Source organism: Plectropomus leopardus, chromosome 17, assembly GCF_026936395.1.
Source record: "Plectropomus leopardus strain MGB_pleo_1.0 chromosome 17, ASM2693639v1, whole genome shotgun sequence".
In the NCBI taxonomy this organism is placed as follows: domain Eukaryota; kingdom Metazoa; phylum Chordata; class Actinopteri; order Perciformes; family Serranidae; genus Plectropomus; species Plectropomus leopardus.
In genome coordinates, this window is record NC_142192.1 from 12,573,438 (window position 1) to 12,592,917 (window position 19,480).

The 19,480-nt window shown below is 39.9% G+C and overlaps 1 protein-coding gene across 8 annotated transcripts in view; it reads right to left on the bottom strand.

Moving 5' to 3' along the window:
• Positions 1 to 38: 38 nt before the first annotated feature.
• Positions 39 to 19,480, bottom strand: part of nfyc (nuclear transcription factor Y, gamma) — a 30,681-nt gene continuing 11,239 nt past the window's right edge. For 3 of the 8 annotated variants that reach the window (XM_042506146.2, XM_088090445.1, XM_088090444.1), the window contains exons 2-11: positions 17,889 to 17,998; positions 17,673 to 17,741; positions 14,728 to 14,841; positions 11,427 to 11,522; positions 8,085 to 8,261; positions 4,243 to 4,311; positions 3,649 to 3,801; positions 3,203 to 3,307; positions 3,054 to 3,113; positions 39 to 1,283 (exon numbers count right to left, since the gene is read on the bottom strand). In XM_042506146.2, coding sequence (XP_042362080.1) covers positions 1,164 to 1,283; positions 3,054 to 3,113; positions 3,203 to 3,307; positions 3,649 to 3,801; positions 4,243 to 4,311; positions 8,085 to 8,261; positions 11,427 to 11,522; positions 14,728 to 14,841; positions 17,673 to 17,741; positions 17,889 to 17,987 — 1,062 coding nt within the window. In that variant the 5' untranslated portion in view covers positions 17,988 to 17,998 and the 3' untranslated portion in view covers positions 39 to 1,163. Of the gene's footprint in view, positions 1,284 to 3,053; positions 3,114 to 3,202; positions 3,308 to 3,648; positions 3,802 to 4,242; positions 4,312 to 8,084; positions 8,262 to 11,426; positions 11,523 to 14,727; positions 14,842 to 17,672; positions 17,745 to 17,888; positions 17,999 to 19,480 lie in introns of all 8 variants that reach the window. The other 5 variants (XM_042506145.2, XM_088090443.1, XM_088090442.1 and 2 more) reach the window with 3 other exon arrangements.

The window sequence follows — 19,480 nt, forward strand, 5'->3', positions numbered from 1 at the left end:
TAGTATTGACACAAACCCAGAAAAATACCATAAAAACATGAGTTTTAGACAAGTAATGTTTTTAATTTTTTTCCACAAACAAAGTTTGTTTACAAAAAAGAACGTCAAAAATAAAATTGTACCTATCTATTGCATGTCATGCTGGCAGTTTGAACTACATGCAAAACAATAATAAGAACATTGATAATAATCATTACTGTACAAAAAATGATGGGGAAGATAAGAGGCAAAACATCTCAAAACCAAAAGAAAAACACTTGTATTCAGAAAAAAGGGAGTTCTATAAAAAGGGTGTTTGTTTTTGCTCCAGACGGAGTCGTGTGTGTGTGTACGTGAGACTTAAACTAGGGAACAAGACTCCAAAAACACCAGAGAGGGTTGTGCGAAACTGCATAAAGGAAGAGAAAAGATTCCCTGCTTTAAAGACAGAGGTGAAGAAAGAGTGAATGGAAGGAAGAATAAAGATGACAGTAGTGTGTGTGCCTGAAATACAAACACACACACCCTCACATACACAGTTAACCTATACAGACGTTAAGTGAAGCCCTTAAAACATAAAGTCATGCTTCATCGTCAATGTGGAAAACAACACAAAAGAGAAACTACATGAATTTATCATTGAACTTTAAAACCTCTTCTTGAGATCTCTTAGATTGACTTGCTGTAAAAAGTGATTTCTGAGGTATATGGCTTCATTTTATCCATTTAACTACATAGAAAACAATAACAAGAGTATGGTTTTTTCCAAAAGGAAAGCAGGAGTTGAAGAATCCCATGGCTTCCTTCAGCCACAGTTATGCCAGGAGCAGGTCATGTAGACAGAGACTTTCCCAATTCATCTCCGAATACGTTTGAAAAAAAAAATTCCAAGTTCAGACATGAGATGATAAATAGAGTTGGTCTGTGGCAGTGGATTTGTATTTTCTCTACAGATGTGGGTGACAGAAGTAGAAAAAGTCAGAAGTGTCTAAGCATGGATGAAACTTAACAGGAAATTTTGAGAGTCATTCAAATAAGTGTTACAAGTTTTCAGGTCCCCCGTCTACATGAGCAGTGCTTAGGCTCAGGTTTATCAAGCGTCCTGTGTTGAAGTCGGTGGCATCTGCCAGCATCACATGGGCTGGTGTGCGTGCTGTGTGTAGAGAAAGCGGTTCCTGGTTGGCTCATTCGGTGCTGACCTGCGTGACCTGTGCGTCGGCTGTCTGGTTGGTGGACTGAATGAACATCGGTTGGGTCAGCTCCTGTCCTGCTGGCATTGTCACCTGCTGGATCTGATACAACTGCTGTAAAATACGGAGAGAGACAAGAGAAGCTGAAGATCTGTGCAGAGTTGGACTTTACTGGGATGACATCAAATTACATGGTGTTGTATAGGGTTGTTACAAGGTGTTTTTAAGACAAATGTTTTATCTGCCTGTATCAAAAATTGTGTCCATAATGTATCACCACATTTCTTTCTACTTCTGATTTGTGAAATTCTGTGTTTTTTTCCAGTAACTCATTAATTGCTACTCTTCTCTTGGCTTGATACAGTTCTGAAAAAAACATTTTTAATCTAAATATTTTTTCTATGGTTAATTTGAGGGGAAATTTAAGGATGCACAATACTGACACTGTTGACGGAAACTATTCGAAACACAACACATTTTAACATCCTGATGCATGGCAGAAAAGACTGACAGCAGCAGATTGGAAGGATGCAGATCAGCTGAAAGAGGAACTGTGGCTCTAAACATTCATGGAGAGGAGAGCGAGCTGCATGTTTCTGAACGTTATAATGAGGAACAACAATTGTGGAAGGTCATAATGGACACTCTTTGTAAAACATCTACCTCAGAATCTTGAGAGATACTCCAGAAGCAACATGAGCGGTCCATGTTTCCTTTATTTGTTACTCTATTGGATAGATGGCTTGAGCTATACTTTTTTTTTGTTTATCCTCTAGACACTTATGAGCTAAACTACACATAATCCCTCTGTGCTTTTTATTAACTGCTTTTCTGTTCTCTTTTAATTTTATATTAATTTATTTAAACTTTTTATTGTTGATTCCTTCACTTTGTATAGGTATCTGTGCTGATATATAAGTTAAATATGCTTTTTTTGTTGTTGAGAAAAATCAATAAAAGTTGGGGACGATGCACTATATTGATTTTTTTTGCAAATAATCCAAAATGGTATTATTTTCCATCTTATTTTGGCCAATTATTTATGCTGATAATGATATATGCACATTTTTCCTCCCAATTAAAGTAAACATCAAGTCTCTCCTGCAGTGGGATGAACATAATTTTATATATGCTCATACTGTAATAACAAACAGGAAGATGCAGACATAACATACAAGATCCACTTTGGATACATGTAAAACATACCATAGTTGGTTGTGTGTAAAATTTTCAACAAAACTGTAATATTCATCCTACTTTAACAGGTTTGGAACCTCTCCCTGTGAGCATCCTGACAACAGCCACAACCCGGGCAAATTTGGACTATTTCGACTAACCAAAGTCACATAATTAAAGCAGTATCTTATTGTCCAGTTGCATCAGCGATATGGTCATTTCGATGAGGTTGATATATTATTTTAAATCTGATATCTGCCAGTAACAATGATGTGCCAATATTATATTTATATCTGGCTATGTGCACACTCAGTTTTAGCAAGCCAGAATTAAGGACTGTAACTCAAAATAAAGGATACAAAATGTAATATTCAAATGAAAATGTGGTAATACTTAATTTGGATATAGTCAGACTGCAGATAGTTTATAGAGTATTTGTCACATTTCAGCAGCTTGTTAATTGACTTTTAACAATCCAGCTGTTCCGCTTATTCTGTAGATGTTTACCAAAATATCTATAGAGCATATGTGAAAATATACCATGACAAACATATTCTCACAATAGTTTAGTTCAAGTTCAACTCTTTACTCAACCTATATGTTCATTATATCTATCTGTAGATGGACTGTCCTAATAAAAATGTTACCAAAAATGTCTCTGTCATTGTTACAGCTTTGACACAATCGATATAGTCGTTGCATATTTACCTGTCCATCAGTAAACTGGTTGAACTGCTGCTGTCCTTGTTGTACCTCTGCCTGTGTGATCTGAAAACAAAACACATTAAAGAATGTAAACATTTGGGTATCAGATAATTTGCTTTATGAATGCCATGTTTTGTTGCTTATGTGATTACCTGCTGGGTGTTGGCGAGAGTCTGAATCTGTCCTTGGACCACTTGTGCTCCAGACACAGGCTGAGCTAGACGGATGTATTGTAGCTGTCCTGTGTTTAGTTGCACCTACACTCGGCCAACACAGGGGGGAGACAAAGTTTGGTTTTGAGCAAAAGGTCATTCAAACACAGAGGTCACAGCCATTTTCCTGCTCTGGACAACAACAACGAGAATCATTCGCTTTCCTCTGGTGATTCGTTAACTTTGTAAAACTCAAGTTTGATGATTCCCCTCAAACAGTGAAGAATGGATAATTGATACAACAACATGTTTGTGCAGGACTATAATGTCAAACATGTCAGCCACTGCTTTAACCACTTCATCCACAGTTTGAGCTTCTTTGCTCCATCACTGATCCCTCCCTGACTCCCATTGCTTCTCCTCTCGGGTTTAAAGTTATTTCTCACCGGAATTTGTTGGATCTCTCCTGTGTTGGTGATGATCTGCTGCATGACCTGCATGGTTTGGCCTTGGGCTTGAGCTGTCTGAGCTTGGCCCTGGGCAGCTTGGACAATCTGTACCTGTTGGCCCTCACTCACCTGCATTGCTACAGGTGCACTCTAATGGAGAGAAAAGAAGAGAGACAGACAGAAGTAACACATTAGTTGTTGAAGTACAACTGGTGCAGGCATGCAGTTTATGATTGACACAAACAAAGAACCAGGACATCACTAACTTCCCAGAAATAACACTTTAACCAGTACCATGAGGCTTATGTGTTCTTAAATTTCTTAAGTCTGTTAAAGATCATCAGGCAGGCACAAAACATGTGAGGACATGATGTGAAAACGCAGCTTTCGAGACCTCTCTTTGTCCCCTGTCATACTATCTGGGAGAGGCCACCTGATCTCATGCTGCGGTCACCCCTACGGGCCTCAGCCACCTGAGCAGGACAGAGCTTGTAGGCAGCGGTCACCTACAGGGTTGCGGCAACAAGTAGTGGCCTCTGTGAGAGTGTATAGTTGTTGAACATATTACTGCACATGTGCATGTGTGTTTACCGTGATAGGTGTGCCCTGTGACTGCACCTGCACTTGCTGTAACTGCTGCATGGTGGCACCTTGCAGCATCTGATGGCCCGACAGAACAGAATGAGAAAATGAGAGAAAGACACAGTGAGAAAGCAGCGATTGCAACAACTTAACATGTGAATGTAAGCGTGTGTGGAGTGTGTGCATAAAAAGCCTAAATGTTAGAGCAGCAGACATAAAAGCAGCAAATGACATTGAATGACATGTTCATGAATGACAAGGAAGCTGCGGTGAAATGTCAGAAACAGATAAAAACAAAAAATCATGGTGGAGTTTGGACAGGTTTTGAAAGTGCATGTGCAATACTGACATTTACATGCAGCTTACTAAGCTCTTATGAGAGATTCGGCGACCTAAGAAAAACATGTCAGAATTAGTACAACAGTGACAGCTAGTCAACAAGTTGTTTGCCCTCTTTCCCTACTACATGCTTTAACACTTAAGTCACACTTAAAGACCAACTCTTCTGTACCAAACATGACATGTGTCTGATAGGTAGTGGCAAACTAATCGGCTCTGTTTCACACCGGAAACATTTAGGATGTAACTTAAATACCATCAAGAGGGAAAGGTGGGATTGAACTGGGAGATAACAAAACAGATACCCTTTGCATTAAATGCAAAAAAAACTGAAAAGCAGACTGCAGTAGCTGCAGTTACATGGGCAATATTTCCTCAATCTGATTTATAAAATCATTCTGATTAATTCCTATTGTGAACTTTTCACACTAAATATCTAATAAGATGTGTTTACATGCCCCAAAGCACTTAATCACAATATAACTTTTTTGACTTACGCAAAGTGGTTCCGTCATACATAAGTTTTTTGTTTGGTTTTTTTTTTTCATTTTTAATGAGAAAATTCAATTTTTCCAACACATGAAGTATAGAGGAAAACAAGGTGATCGCCTTGTTCTGGTTATTTTCTGTAGCTACAAATTACAGATGTTCCTTTCATACTTAAAATGCAGACTATTGCGAAACTTAACATTTTACCGACGTTACCAAAATGTCTCATATGCAGGCTACCACTAACTAGCAGCAATAGACAACTGTACTCATTTAAGAAAGTAGCATTAACAGAACTCTGAAAATGTTGAATGAATTTGTCAACAATTCCCTGTCAAAATCAGCAGAGGGAGGCCTGTAGAGGCAGCTGCTGCAGCATGTACTGTGCAGCACACGCACACCTTTTGACACCTAATGTTATTCCCAGGTGAGGCAAACAAGAACAGAACAGATATATTTTTATGCCAACCCGAGAGAAACAATCAGATTCCTGGTTAACATTGTTATTAAGCGCTAATATTTTCCTTCTGAATGATTTATCAATGGTTGACACCATCCCTCTCAAACTGATTGAAAATTCTTTCAGATTGGGCCAGTCTCTTCTGACTGAGGTGGTTACATCAGGCATTTTGATTCTGATTATTAGGGTCCACCTATTGACAGAGATGAGATAAAAAAGATTGAGATAAAGCTTCAAAGATTTCAAAGTTTGTATTTGATCTCAAAATCACTTTAACAAAGCAAATACTTTTTTGGGGGGGCAGATTTAAAGCTTTCACCTATTTCCTGAACGCTCACCTTTTAAAGTGCTACGTGGTAAATAGCCCACAATGGATTCTACATAAGGTAAGTGTCAAAAACTGTGACCTCCCTACACTCAGCGGGGACTGCAGCAGTAGCAGTGCTAGTGAATCAGGCCAGGTCTAAATGAGTATGACAGCTCAGCTAAAGGCAGTCTGCTGAAGCAGCATGAAGCACAACAGCAGCCCAACAGCATGGCTGCATGACATGCAGAGGCCGAGCCCGAGGGAGAGAGAGAGCACTCAGCAGCAAAGGTAGCAAGAATTAGATAATTAAAGAGACAGATGATTTAAAGGGTATCCCAAAGTGGGCATGGTGTGTGCATGTCATGTTCTTCCCAAAATGATGTACGTGTGTCTGCCTGTAAGAGAGACTGAGTGTATGTTTGTTTCTTTCAGCTCATATCTCTGTAACTAAAACAGTGAAGATGAGACATAAAACAATGAGTGTTCAATGAGCCTTTGATAATGGTTCTTTAAGTGACTAAAGGTCTCATATTGTAAAATGTCAGATTTCCATGTCTTTTTAATCAGGAAGCAGGTGCTATATAAATGCTGTAATAGTTTGAAAATGCTGAATTCACAGAGAAATGCACTCAGTCTGTATTCAGAAACTGTGCCTTAAGCCAAGCTGATAGGACCTCTGTGAAGTTGTGATGATGTCACAGCTTTACTAGATAAAGTTACGGTTACAGTTATTCCCTGACTGCAATGACAATGCAGAGCCGCCAAAAGTGCAGATGTGGAGACCCGTAAACTCTGTCTAATCAGAGTAGATTGGGGCTTTTTTTAAGAGGGGGCAAAAAGAGACAGGTGCTAAAACAGAAAAAAAGAAAAACAAAGTGGTCTTTGAACATAAAACCCAAAATAAAAGCATGAATCTGAAACTGAGTGTAATATGGGACCTTTAAGTTATTTTTTACTTTCTTGCTGTGTGCTTCACTGATAAGGAAAAACATGCACTGCTAACTATATGGTTTCAGAAAGCATGATTCGCACACAAGCAGAGCTCGACAGTAACAGTCACCAGGTTGCTACTAGCAACCATTTTGAGAAATTGGCACTTTTTAATATGACCAGGGACAGCAAACAGCAAAATCTGCACCCCAAAATTATTACATTTTCAATATTTGTTGAATTAGAGATATCTACATTATTGCTGTCAAAGTTAGAACTGGAACCCGACAATACTGCTAGAGCACTGGTGCGTATACTTGTATACACACAGGCATCTGTGCATTGGTGCATTACTCACATGCACACAGGCATCTGTTCTAGAGACAGCAGGGAAGCAAATTAAGTTGTTTGTGATGCTGATGGGTAAATCTAACTTTTCACTCCGTAGTCAAACAAACTGACTGCAAATTGATGCAGCTGACAAAGATTTTAGTTCAGGTACTGTAATAAAGTTTTTAAATATGGTTTTATGTCACATTTTGAATTGTGAACTGACTCGTGTCCATGATATCTTAATCGCTCAAAAACCAACTAAAAATGGCAACTATAGTTTTTAGTTTGGGAAACCAAAAGCTGAGGCTACCAATTTCAGAAGTTAGTGTTGAGCCCTGTTTTGGAAGCTATGATGTTGCAAAACTAGACAGGGACTGAAAACACAAAGTCAGTTACGATTTCAGAAGTTCAGTTTTTGTCTAATTTCTTTTGCAAACATTTCATTTCCATTTGAAATAATATACGTAAATAACAGAGAAGGGAATATTCTGTTCACATCAAATGTTTCCTCTGCAGGGATTCAGAGGGAGTGTGCGCATGTGTGTGTAGTTATGTGACCTGGGTGTGTTCTGGGGTTCAGTTATTCCTGCTGTTTGGAGGGCAGTCTGCTGCTGAATGTGAACTAAGACTAACATCAGTAAAGCCAGGTGTGATGAGCTGCGTAACAAGCCTTTTTTCCCAGGATGGGGTGGAGTTTATAATGGGATACTTAAACTACTTGTGAGTGGTAATCCTCCAGGTGTCACACATGCTCACATGCACTCAAACACATTGTCCTTTTCTAGAAATCCAGTGCAGGCTTCATTAACTGGTAATTTGTGCTTCTGTGCAGTTAGACTCTCAGCCGTAGTTGCTGTGCTTCTCCATATCATCCTTATTATTGCCAAAACTTCTCATATCCAGCTGTGGTTTTATTTAGTTGTTGCTTCTGTAAATGTTGGTGTGTGTCCTTTGTGGCAAACTCTGTCATGTCAAAGAAGCTGTTGGTAATACCTGTCCTTGCTGTGACTGAGCGATGATGATCTGTCCAGGCTGGATGGTCGTGGCTGTTTGTGCACCGGGCTGCTGGCCCTGTTGCGCGCCCTGCACCTGTACAGCTCCAGGTTGCTGCGCCAAAGTGAAGTAGTACTGCACCGGCTCTGCTGGAGCGACTGACTGACGCATCTCCTCCTGCAGATGACGCACACACAAATACACACATGGAAGAGGGCCTATCAGTCCATTACATCTCCATGAATTATTTTTGCAGGTGTAACGGTAGAGGAGGCCAAGTCTGATAAATAACTGATGGGATGTGGCTGGGGAAGAGTAATGTAATCTGGACATAAGATCCATTGCAAGCACCATACTGGTCAATACCATAGACTGCAGGCCTGCAGGCATCAGCCAGTACAATATACACAAAAATCATTTGTGACTCTACTGAAGTAAAGGCAGGGGTGGGTAATAACATGTTTCAATTAATGCACATGAGCTTTAAAAGTCATATTTTTTAAAGGAACAAATACTTTACATGTTGCTTTTTATAAACTACACTTCTGCTCTTTATTCAGATATATTTTTGAACCAGCTTTATTTTCTTTACTTCACCACATCTGCCATTCAAACCTGCATTACAATTGGTGATAAATCACTCTTTAATCCATACTGATGACCTACACAAAAATGAAAGCGCTGTTGTTTGAAAAAAATTACAAAGTACATTCTATTTCTCACTGCATTTACGTTAAGTTAAGCACATTAACTGTGTTTGTCACTCCTCCGCTCCAGGAGTGTGGTGCTCTGAATAAACAAATGACTCTATATTTCAACAGCGCTCCAAATTCACCAGTGTGAATATGATATTAGCCAATGTTTGTTAACTCACTGGATTCCACACATGCCACCAAAGTGACTATCATCGGACTCGAATTTCACTGGTTGCGTAATAAATGTAAACACAGATAAATGTACATGATACAAAGAGTGTGGCCTGCTACAATACGCAAATCTTCACTAAGTAGCAACCTTTTTTGCAGGAAAGCTGAATGTGTGTTGTTTGGTGACAGTTCTGTTCCAGGCCAATTGTGAAACTATTTGCACGGACAGAGCCAAATCATTAAATAAACAAATAAATCCTAAACTGTTGTTGCTTATTACTGTCAACTAGGGTTGCAACGGCATGATGATTTTCATGAAATGATCAACTACTCAGAAATATTGCAGTTTTACAGTATAAAGGTATATGGTATCACACAGTTTTTATTATTTTTATCAGTTAAAATGACCCTCAAAGAAAAGAAACCAGAAGTTATTTTTTTGGTTGAACAAATGCTGTTTAGAATTGCGACTTGAAACTAATGGAAGTATGTGTAAGAGGCAGTCGAAGCAGGTGAAACTGACCATCTGGTTGCACCTTTTTTTTTTTTTTAAATCATAGATAGAATATAATGTACATGTTACAATAACCCTCTTTTTTCATATCACTATATTTGGTTTCTGGCTACACTGCTGCAACCCCTTGATAAATGACACTTATAAAACTGCTGTATAAAAGCAATACCATACTCCAGGTTGTTAAAATGTACTTAATATCAGCACTGCTATAATTATCTTTGGCACTGGGCCACACTCTCTTTTGTGTAATATTCCTTTGTTTGATTAGCCTACCTGCCCTACCTAAATAAAATTTTATCAAAAAAATATGTTTATTCATTTTGTACTGGCCTGCACACCTTAAAAAAATATTACATGGAGTAACTGAGTAATGAGGCGAGTAAATTATTGTCCAGGTACTTTTACATGAGCAGGTTCCTCAAATAGTAATTTTCCCTTTTACTTCTGTCATATTTTATGGGAGTAATTGTACTTTAGGGTCCCACACATTGTCATGGACAAAATTCAAAAATTTCCCATGACTTTTCTTGCCCCACTTGACCAGCATTTTTTCAAATATATAAGATTCAAAGTCTATTAAAAATAATTTCTGCATTGGGATCTGCATCCCAAATAATGTGTTGAAGGTCAGAAACACTAAAATCCAATTATATCCACAATATATATATATATATATATTAGTTTTTGGCTGCAATAAATGGTGTAATTTTGCCATTTTTGAAAGAAAACATGCCTTTGGAAAATAAAGAGAAAAAAAATCCCAATTAAAAAAGTAAAAGAAATTCTACAAAAATTTTAAGGAAAGAAAAGTCACCAAAAATGTTTAAAAAAAAAAAAGAAGAAAAGAAAAAAAGCCAGAATTTTTAAAAGAAATTGCGCATCCCAAATCTGTTTCCTTAAAAAAAAAACTTTAAAAAAAAACTTTTATTTTTTCAATAAAGATAGAGAAATTTAAATAGAAAATGCCTTAAATTTGTTGCACACAACACATTTCTATGATTTTTCTATAAACTTTTTACTAGTTCCATGACTTTTCCAGGTTTTCCATTACTGTGGGAACCCTGGTACTTTTACTTGAGTATAGATTTTCAGTACTCTACCCACCACTGAATGTGGTATACTAAGACTAATAATTTGTCAGTTTTTTATTTATGTATGTTAACACTCTCTCTGCTTCAAAATGCAGCGTCAGAGTTTGTTGGCATTCAGTTTTTTTAGAGCAGATCAGCAGGTTAGACACTTGCTGGAACGGGAGCTTGAACTCAGGTCTGACAATTATCACAAATTAAATTATCAGTAAACACTGACCTGTGTCATTCTGCTTCATAACTGACTAATGAGCAGGGCTTCATCTTGATGAGGTTTCTCCATCACCAGAAGCGTAAACACCCTTCTCCCAGCTCCATGACAACACAGCTGAGAGTGTAGGATGTTTACATGCCTGGAGACAGTCTACTTGACACCAAATTTAAATATCTCACTTCTCCATCTGGTATCCTACATTTGTATCCAGTATATCAATCTCTTGCTTGAACAAAACTTCAAAGCAATAAGCTGTTTTCTGTAAGAGAAGGCACTTGATTTTATCCTTATTGGTCGCTGGTAGAGGACATATTTGAATGCTTGATTAAGTTCTTCTTTTCTGTGACTAATGGAACAAACTAGTGACATTGCTGGGATTACTGTTGGTTGTTAGAGGCAATAAGATGCTGCAAACATCCGACTGAAAGCCCTCACTGTCCAAACCCCAGCTTCCAGTCAAGGATGTTTACAGCACCTTCAGATTGCCAACAATGGAAAAGCACCTGAGATAAATAATAAAAAAATAAAATAAAAAAAAAAATGTCCTTTCCCATTTAAACTTTGATGTGTAAGCAAATTATTTTAAAAAAAAAATCTCTTAATGCCACTGGAGACATCTTCTGTTTGCTTGTCACAGTATAGCGTGTGATTTCATACCTGTCGTTTAGGTGGCTTCAGGTCGTCCCGGGGCACAATGTCAATCAGGAAGTCAAACTGGTCAAACTTTGTTATTGCCATGGCGATGTCATTCCTCTGTAAATATAACAGACACGTAGGGTCAAGGGATGAGGTCAGACTCTAATTATGCTAATTCAATATATGCAGCAGCCTATATATAAACATGCCTCAGGGCTGAGGGTCAGCTCTCCCAAAATAGCCACACAAGAGGCTACTGTGGAACTGAAATTAAGATCCCCGTAGAGCTGTAACAGGCATTAGCTTTGATACTTAGCTCAAAGAAACAGAGGATAAGCTTTGAGTTGAATCGACCAAGTATATCTGGTGGCAGCCCCACCACATCTGAGTACACTCCCCGTCACGGCCCTCCCCAAATTATCTCTGCTCGCATCTCAGCAAAAGATCGCTAACAATATAACCTGCCCTGCCCTCCCTGTGATTGGCTAGCATTTGTTGCCTACGTTTCTTGTTGTACAGCCAGGACGAGTGGGATTGGTTAGGGTTAGGGTATGGGCAAGAATGTTAGGGTGAGACAGTAAAGAGGAAGAGTAAGGAAGAGTGGGGCAGCTCTTCGCCATCATAAAATAAAAACTTTGCCTCCATTAGCATCTCAGCTGACATTAGCAGACGACAGCAGCAGTGTTCTTATAATACATCCATGCACTGCACGGCCAGAAAGCTTATGGTTAACAATAGAGAGAGACAGAGAAGGGAAAGAAGAGACATGTGGTGAGACACGACGTTGTGTTACACCATTATTGGGGGAGGATCATGAGGAAGAGGAGGATTGTGAGGAGTGAGAGGGCAATGAAGTACAGTGCGTCCACTGCAGGACCCTTCCCTAACTGACTCCTAACTATTTTGATGATGGATTAATTATTTGAGACCCAAAAAAGTCCAACATTTGCTTGTTCTAGCTTGTGTTGTGTGAGGATTTGTTAGGTTTCTTAGTCTTCTATGATGCTAAATAGAAAATCTTGATAAATTGAACTCAACTGCAATGTGTCATCTTCAGGATGGGGAAAAACCTATGGGTGGCATTTTTGCAATTTTCATTATTTTATATAAACAAAACAGTGGATATAACAGCTCGTTTTTGCCAAATTAAAGGAGCTTTATACAATATTCGTAATGCATCTAAAATTCAGAGGTTGTCTGCACACAGTTCTCAACATGAAGGTGGTTGAGCCAATGGCTAGCAGCTAACAGTGCTAACAGCACAAACAGTGCTAACAATGACAACACTGCTGAAAGAGCTAAGTATGTAAACTGAGGGGGAACCAGAGGGTGGATTTTCACTTCTGTGACATCACTGTCCCAGTATTAGCTGTATGAGCGCAGTGCTGAGCAGTGGCAAACAGCTAGCCAGTGGGGTATACACAGGATTCACATGCACACATACGCATGCATGGCCAGAGCGTATACTACAAACAGGAACAGAGAAACTCATACTATAACACACGCATAGGTAGCGGGACTTCATTATCTTCTTAGGATACCATAACTCCAATATATCGTGACATAGCAAATACTTATTTGCTGCTATGTTAATGCTCTGAATGTCTAAACAATGATTAAAATCATCATTAGCTGCAACACATTGCATTTAGGTTCAACAACAGCCACTTAGGCAAATGATAAATAAAAAACAATCACCCTAGCATCATAATCATAAAAAATGGGTATGTGTGATGGGTGGAAGCGAACAGGATTGACGCCATGCTGTCGTCATGAGCACAGCCTCTGCTGCTATAGGCCTTCCTATATCCACAACAGTGCGCTGTCTCTGTGGAATTTTCCACAGGATATTGGCTGTCAGGACCCCCCATTGTGGCCCTCCCTGCACTAGAGGCTATTTATAGTAGCTTGATTAATATCTGGTAACACCAGGTCACATCTACACTTGTTCTATTGATGAGCGTTGCTATGGTGACCTCAATTGGCGTGCCTTCTTCACAATAGGACTTTGCGTGTGTGTATGTGTGAACATGTGGAAACAGAGGGTGCTGTTTTTTCTCACTTAGGCACACAAAAATCGCACATTCATGAGGTTTACCATGAATTAAATGCGTCATCTGTGGTGTAAAATGTAATTAACATGTAAACCTGTACAGTAAATGAGGTTTCTATTTAAAGCAAGCAGTGACTTCTAACACCTGAGAGCTTCATGCTAAAAAAAGGACTCAGAGACAAAGATAAGCCAAGACAACAGCAAAGTGAACTCACTTCCAAAGTAGGTCTTCAATATAAGACTCTTCCAAGACTAGCTACGATGAGAGCGATTACACTGCCCTTATTTCCAGCCTCTTTTTCTACCTGCGTTGGCATACACACACATAACCATGGGCTGCTAATCTCTCAAAGGTATGTGAATGGATAAAGTGGACTTAAGGGCTTTCATGTTCTGCTCCACAGTTTTCCCCTCTTGACATCCAGGTGAGACTCTTGTCTGATTTTCCCCAACAGTTCCCATCAGCGCTCTAATGTTCTCTGCTTCCCTTTCCCCCCCCTCACATCATTCCAGAGTCCATCTTATTCAACTTTGGGACAGCAGAGCAGGCAAAATGGCACCAGAGGGAAAAGTGGGTCAACTACACCCGCCTGGCTTTGCTTTCAAAGTCAATGGAGGGATAGTACTCAAGGGGATGCTGGTATGGGGCCTCTGCTTGTTTACGTACACAGGCGCTCAGACAAGAGTGAATAGAAAGCAACAAACCAAAAAGACACCCCAATGATGCAGGGGTTTGGGAGGGAGTCGCAGAGAAAACGGTGGTAGAAATATGCAGATGGAAGAAAGAGGTAACGTATTTATTATAATAGATAGATGTGACAATTCAACAAATAGGGTGGAAAGAGGGAAACTCCCAGGCCACAATGCCTACGTAAGCAGCACACGTGCATCGTGGAACTTTTTTTTTTTGGCACCTGTGTTAACAGGTTAGAGCAGCCACGCTGCCCACGTAAGTAGTGTTAAGGGTCGGAAATTAGCATCAGCCAAATGCTGGTAAAATATGCAAATGACTGCTAGATTTGTGTCACTCACCAGACAAAAAAAAAAACAATCTACTCAGTGGCTCATAGATTTTGACTTTTGACACAACACTTTTGAGCCAACACTGCATGCGTGCACGCCACAGAAATTCAATGTAGCAAGTTTGGCCTGGGTTTAAGAAGACAGGAAGAAAGTGGTCAAAAAATGATCATGGTAAAACGTACGAGGAGGATGTAAGGGAAAGGCTGACAAGAGCAGAGTTCACAGGTCTCTGTGAGCATGTCTGACCTGTAGCGTGCGTCTTTTGTTGTCCTCAGTGTGGATCCACGCTCTGAGGGTGAGCTCTGTGATGAAGATCTGAGCTGCCTTGGCAAACAGGACCGGAGCCTCTGCACTGATCATCTGCACAGAGAAGATGGGAGTTACTCCTGCTTAAATGCACCAACAAGACTTTATTAACATCAATCACACATTAACTATGACATGGATCATTAAGTAACATATGGCTGGATCACATTCATATGTGTTACAAAATCAGAAACAAATGCACCCATAATAATAAATTCATATTCAAATGTGTCAGCTCAAAACACTGCTCAAACAGAACTATATTGTTCAGCAGGAGAATGTCATCATTATTCACCAAAACACTTGAACATTTCTATTCTTTTCATCCCAGCTGTGAGTTACCTTCAAACCTTTGTTTGTCCCTGACAACAACTCTTCAGTTGTAAAATCTCTGCTCTGCAGGCCTCTAGTGGTAAATTGCTTCGCCTCACACTCCACTTCTTCAAACTGAGTGGCTCTGAACTGTCAGACCAAGCCACACGGTAATTGGTTAAGTAGTATGTGGACATGAATGTGAAGCACAACTATACAAGGTGGACAATACTAATAACACAATACCACTCACATGTACACATGCAGTGAAAACTGCTGTGTCAGGACTGACAGAAAGGTCCTGTCTTCAGATATGTTAGTGATCCTGATCTCTTTACCACTTTAAGCTACAGCTTAACTAACTGGATAGTGCTCTTGACACGACACATTCAAGCCTAGACACACACACACACACACACACACACACACACACACACACACACACACACACGCACACACGCACACACACACACACACACACACACACACACACACACACACACACGCACACACGCACACACACACACACACGCGCGCGCGTGCACACACACGCGCACCAAGGCTTTCTCTTTAGAGAGCGATGAACCTGATAACCTGGTGTAATGGGGGTAAAATAGTGCAAATGACAAATGTTAGGAGATCAGTAGGTTCCTATGAATTAATCCTGCCTACACATGCCCCTAAAACTACAGTATCCTTAGCCAATCTGAGAGTCTGGTACTGGTGTCAAGGTGTATTTTTAAGTGATTGCTATCAGTTATGATGTGACCAATAAAATTCAGACCAATTTTACTTTTTTTCACCCATTGGCTGTTTAAGATAAACCCAGGGTATAAACAGGTATCCAAAACTTAAATTGAATGCTTTTTAAGACCCTTTCAAGATGATTTTTAGTCAAATTTAAAACTGATTTTTGATATTTCTTATTTAGACTTTGCAGGTGAGAATAAAGGTTTGTATTATATATGTAGTCCCATGCAGAAGTACATTTTATATGGAAATATGGGTATCAGAGTGAGTTAGGCAATCTACATTTAAACAGTTAGTGCAAATATAAAGTAAAAAGACAGTATTAGGTTTAGTAGTAGGTTTAACAATTTGTAACATCAGATATGTGAACTTTAAGTCACAAAAGCTTGCCTCATTCAACAAAAATAAATTAAAAGCGAGATAAATACAATTAAAAAAATACAAAAAAAATGTGTGGGGAAATGAGCTATAAAAATCGATTTTAAGATCGTACCATTTAATTACTTTTAAGGCCTCATATTCATAAAACTGAATTTAAGACCACAACTTATGGCTCATCTTGGAAACAAGTTGTGTTGTAGCAATGTGTTTTCAAAAGCCAACTAGCGGCTAAAATCTCTGCAATGTGGAGCCACAGTAAAAGACTGAGAGCATCTACAAAAAGCTTCACAAAGTGGCATTAACAGCTACTTGCTACACAATCAGTTTTGTAATTTCACTTAATGATGCTGTATGCACGCTGCTAATATGTTTTGATGCAAACCTATTTGATATAAATAATGGACTTCTTACCAACAAATACTGCTGCATGCAGAAGAGCTTATAATATTTTTCCATTATAAAATAAGTCCAACAGGCTACTCCGAGGCACTGAGTGGTCTGAGCACAAGAGGACACAGACCAACAACTTGATAGACACAAAATTAGAGAAAAAATATTGGTCAGGCTTTGAGGCATTAAATTAATCAAACTTTTATCCAAATTGGAAGTTAAATCGGAAATGTATTTTACCAAGCCTGAATTTGCAGTAGCTGCTGTCATGTATGTGCATGCATCCGAACATTAATGCATTCACACAGCCTCACAAACAATAACAGGTAAAAGTAACAGCGTCAAATCAAGGTCTATGTAAAAGGGACCACAGGCAGGAGGGAATCATGGGTGGGACAGGAGGGACGTTTTGACCACGTGTTGTGTGTGCGACCCACTGCAGGAGATTTAAAAAGCAGCTAGCAGCAGTTGGCAGCTCTCTCAAAGAAGAGGGACAGCGGCCAAAAATGTTCACAAATTGGGAAAACAATGAGGTCCGAGCTTACCCTCTGAGAAGAGGATGAGATCAACCACCATATATATGAGACAGTAAATGATTGTTATTGCCATGTTAATGCCATTGTTTTTGTTTAGAAAGTGCTGACACCACAATTTATGTGTCACAACAGAGGTTGATGCTGTTGTGTTAAACGTCACATTTTTTTTGCTTCTTAGATGCCGGCATGCTGTCTAAGATCACACGCTGGAGCAGCATGATGCTGCCGTTGTTTGGTACTGTATAAAATACAAAGGCGATGCAAAGATACTTCATAGCGTCCCTAGAGCTCAGTCTCTGTGTAAAAAAAGACTCTGTGGTCGCAGCTCAAAATCTGGTTCAAGCTATGAATAAAATTTTTTCCTTAATTCTACCTCTGTTATTTAAAATGACCACTATGCTAAATATGAATGAAAGGCTTTACCAAGTTTAATCGTGACATGGAAACATCATGATCCAAGAAACTACCAACAATTCACGATTGTCAAATGTTCAGTTATTTAGGCTGTCCTCTTACCTTGACATCCTCATCCAGCTTCATGATTTTCTTGATTCGGGCAAGAGGCAGCTCCTGCACACGGAAATCCTTCTAGAAATAATGGATGGGTGGTCAGTCAGAGATACACAATAAAGCACAAGAAAGTGTGTGCATGTTTGAACCCATGTAAAACCACTGAATCTTGGTATTAAGTTAGCTCGTATGTGTGTGTGTCTGTTTCAGTGGACAACGTACCACAGTCAGGTTCCTGATCTCCTCCATGACACGAGGCCAGAAGGACTGCAGGGTTTGCTGGGCATCGCTGCCCCCAGCTCCAAAAGCATCTGCGGACATCCTCTACCTTGCTGCATCAAGGAATGACAGGGGTGGAGAGAGATGGAAGCAAAAGTTTAATTATTAGGAAAAAAACAAAGACATGATGTTATGATTCAAAGACTCAGGACAGATCATTGAAAACGAGACACCAGGACACAGTGTCAGTCCAAGCCAGGCCTGTGCTGCCCAGAGCTCTTGCCGTGTGTCAGAACCACATGGCCTATAATTATAATACAGTGAGATCTAAAATAGAGCCCCAACGGGCTTCTATTCTTGTCTTTTGTGGGATGTTGACATGCCCAAGAACCCACCACCAGACTGACTGTACACTCCCTGATTATGAATGGCTCACCTTCGACACATAGCTGCAAACACAAGCATGTCATGTGCGAGTCAAACACTGCTGGTGACCCCACGCACTGAGGACAATAATGAAGCCACAAATCTAGGAGACACATGTGTGTTTGTGTCATGGAGAAACAATCTCCTGACAACAGCTGCATTCCCGTTACAACGATACACACACACACAGACACATGCTCACAAACTAACCAAAAGCTGCAAAGTGAAACAAACCAACTGTTACACACGCATGTAAAAGTCAGTGCTTATAAGGGGTCTGACGGTTTGAAAGAGGATCCAGCAGGTTACTATGGCATGTCAGGAATCTGCTGGGGGAATATTGGCCTGCCTGTCTGAGCATGCAGAGCTTGGAGTGTCTGATCGCACTCTTTCACTCTCTCCCTCTCTCCCTTTTCTCCCCACCTCAGTGAAAAGATTCGCCAGAAGGGAGAAGAAAAAGAAACACGGGGGGACAGAACAAGAGATGAGTGTGTGGAGCTACTCAAGAGAGACGGGGGTGTGTTTGTGTGTGTTGCTGAGGGAGGGGTAGTGCCTTGTCCAGTTCAGCATTAATCCAGCGCTGAGACAAAGTGCCAAAGGCTTTAACACGAGGAGGTAAGAGACAAACAGGGCCGCAGTCAGACTGCTGTGCAAACTAGCTATGTGGGTCAAACAAGACAGAAAGAGGGGGACGTGGAAGAAAAAGAGAGAGACATGACAGAACAAATAAAAAAAAGAGTGTTAGAGGAAAAGTGTGTGTGTGTGTGTGTGGGGGGGGGTCTCTCCTCTTTATCTTCTCTTTCTTCTTTCACTCGGGGCCAACAAGCATGAATGGCTCCAGCTCTGGTCCAGCTGACAGACCAATATAAAACAAAAGCTGGCCTTTCAAGCACTCCATCTAGTGTCTCCCGCCTTGCTGCGATGTTGTAGGGGATTGTTTTGACACTGGGACCACGTCAGCTTCTTTACTTGTACCATGTAAGTGAAGTTGTAAATATTTTACACTGGTAAATCACTTATCCAGAATCCAGGATTGATTTTTGACAGGAAAGATTGCTTCTCTGGCAGTTGTACGAGTTACTGAATAATACAGAAGCAGCACTGCTGCATCCTGTTCTGTCATTCAGTTTTTCGACAGAGAGTAGCCTAAATCAATGAGACAGAATGGC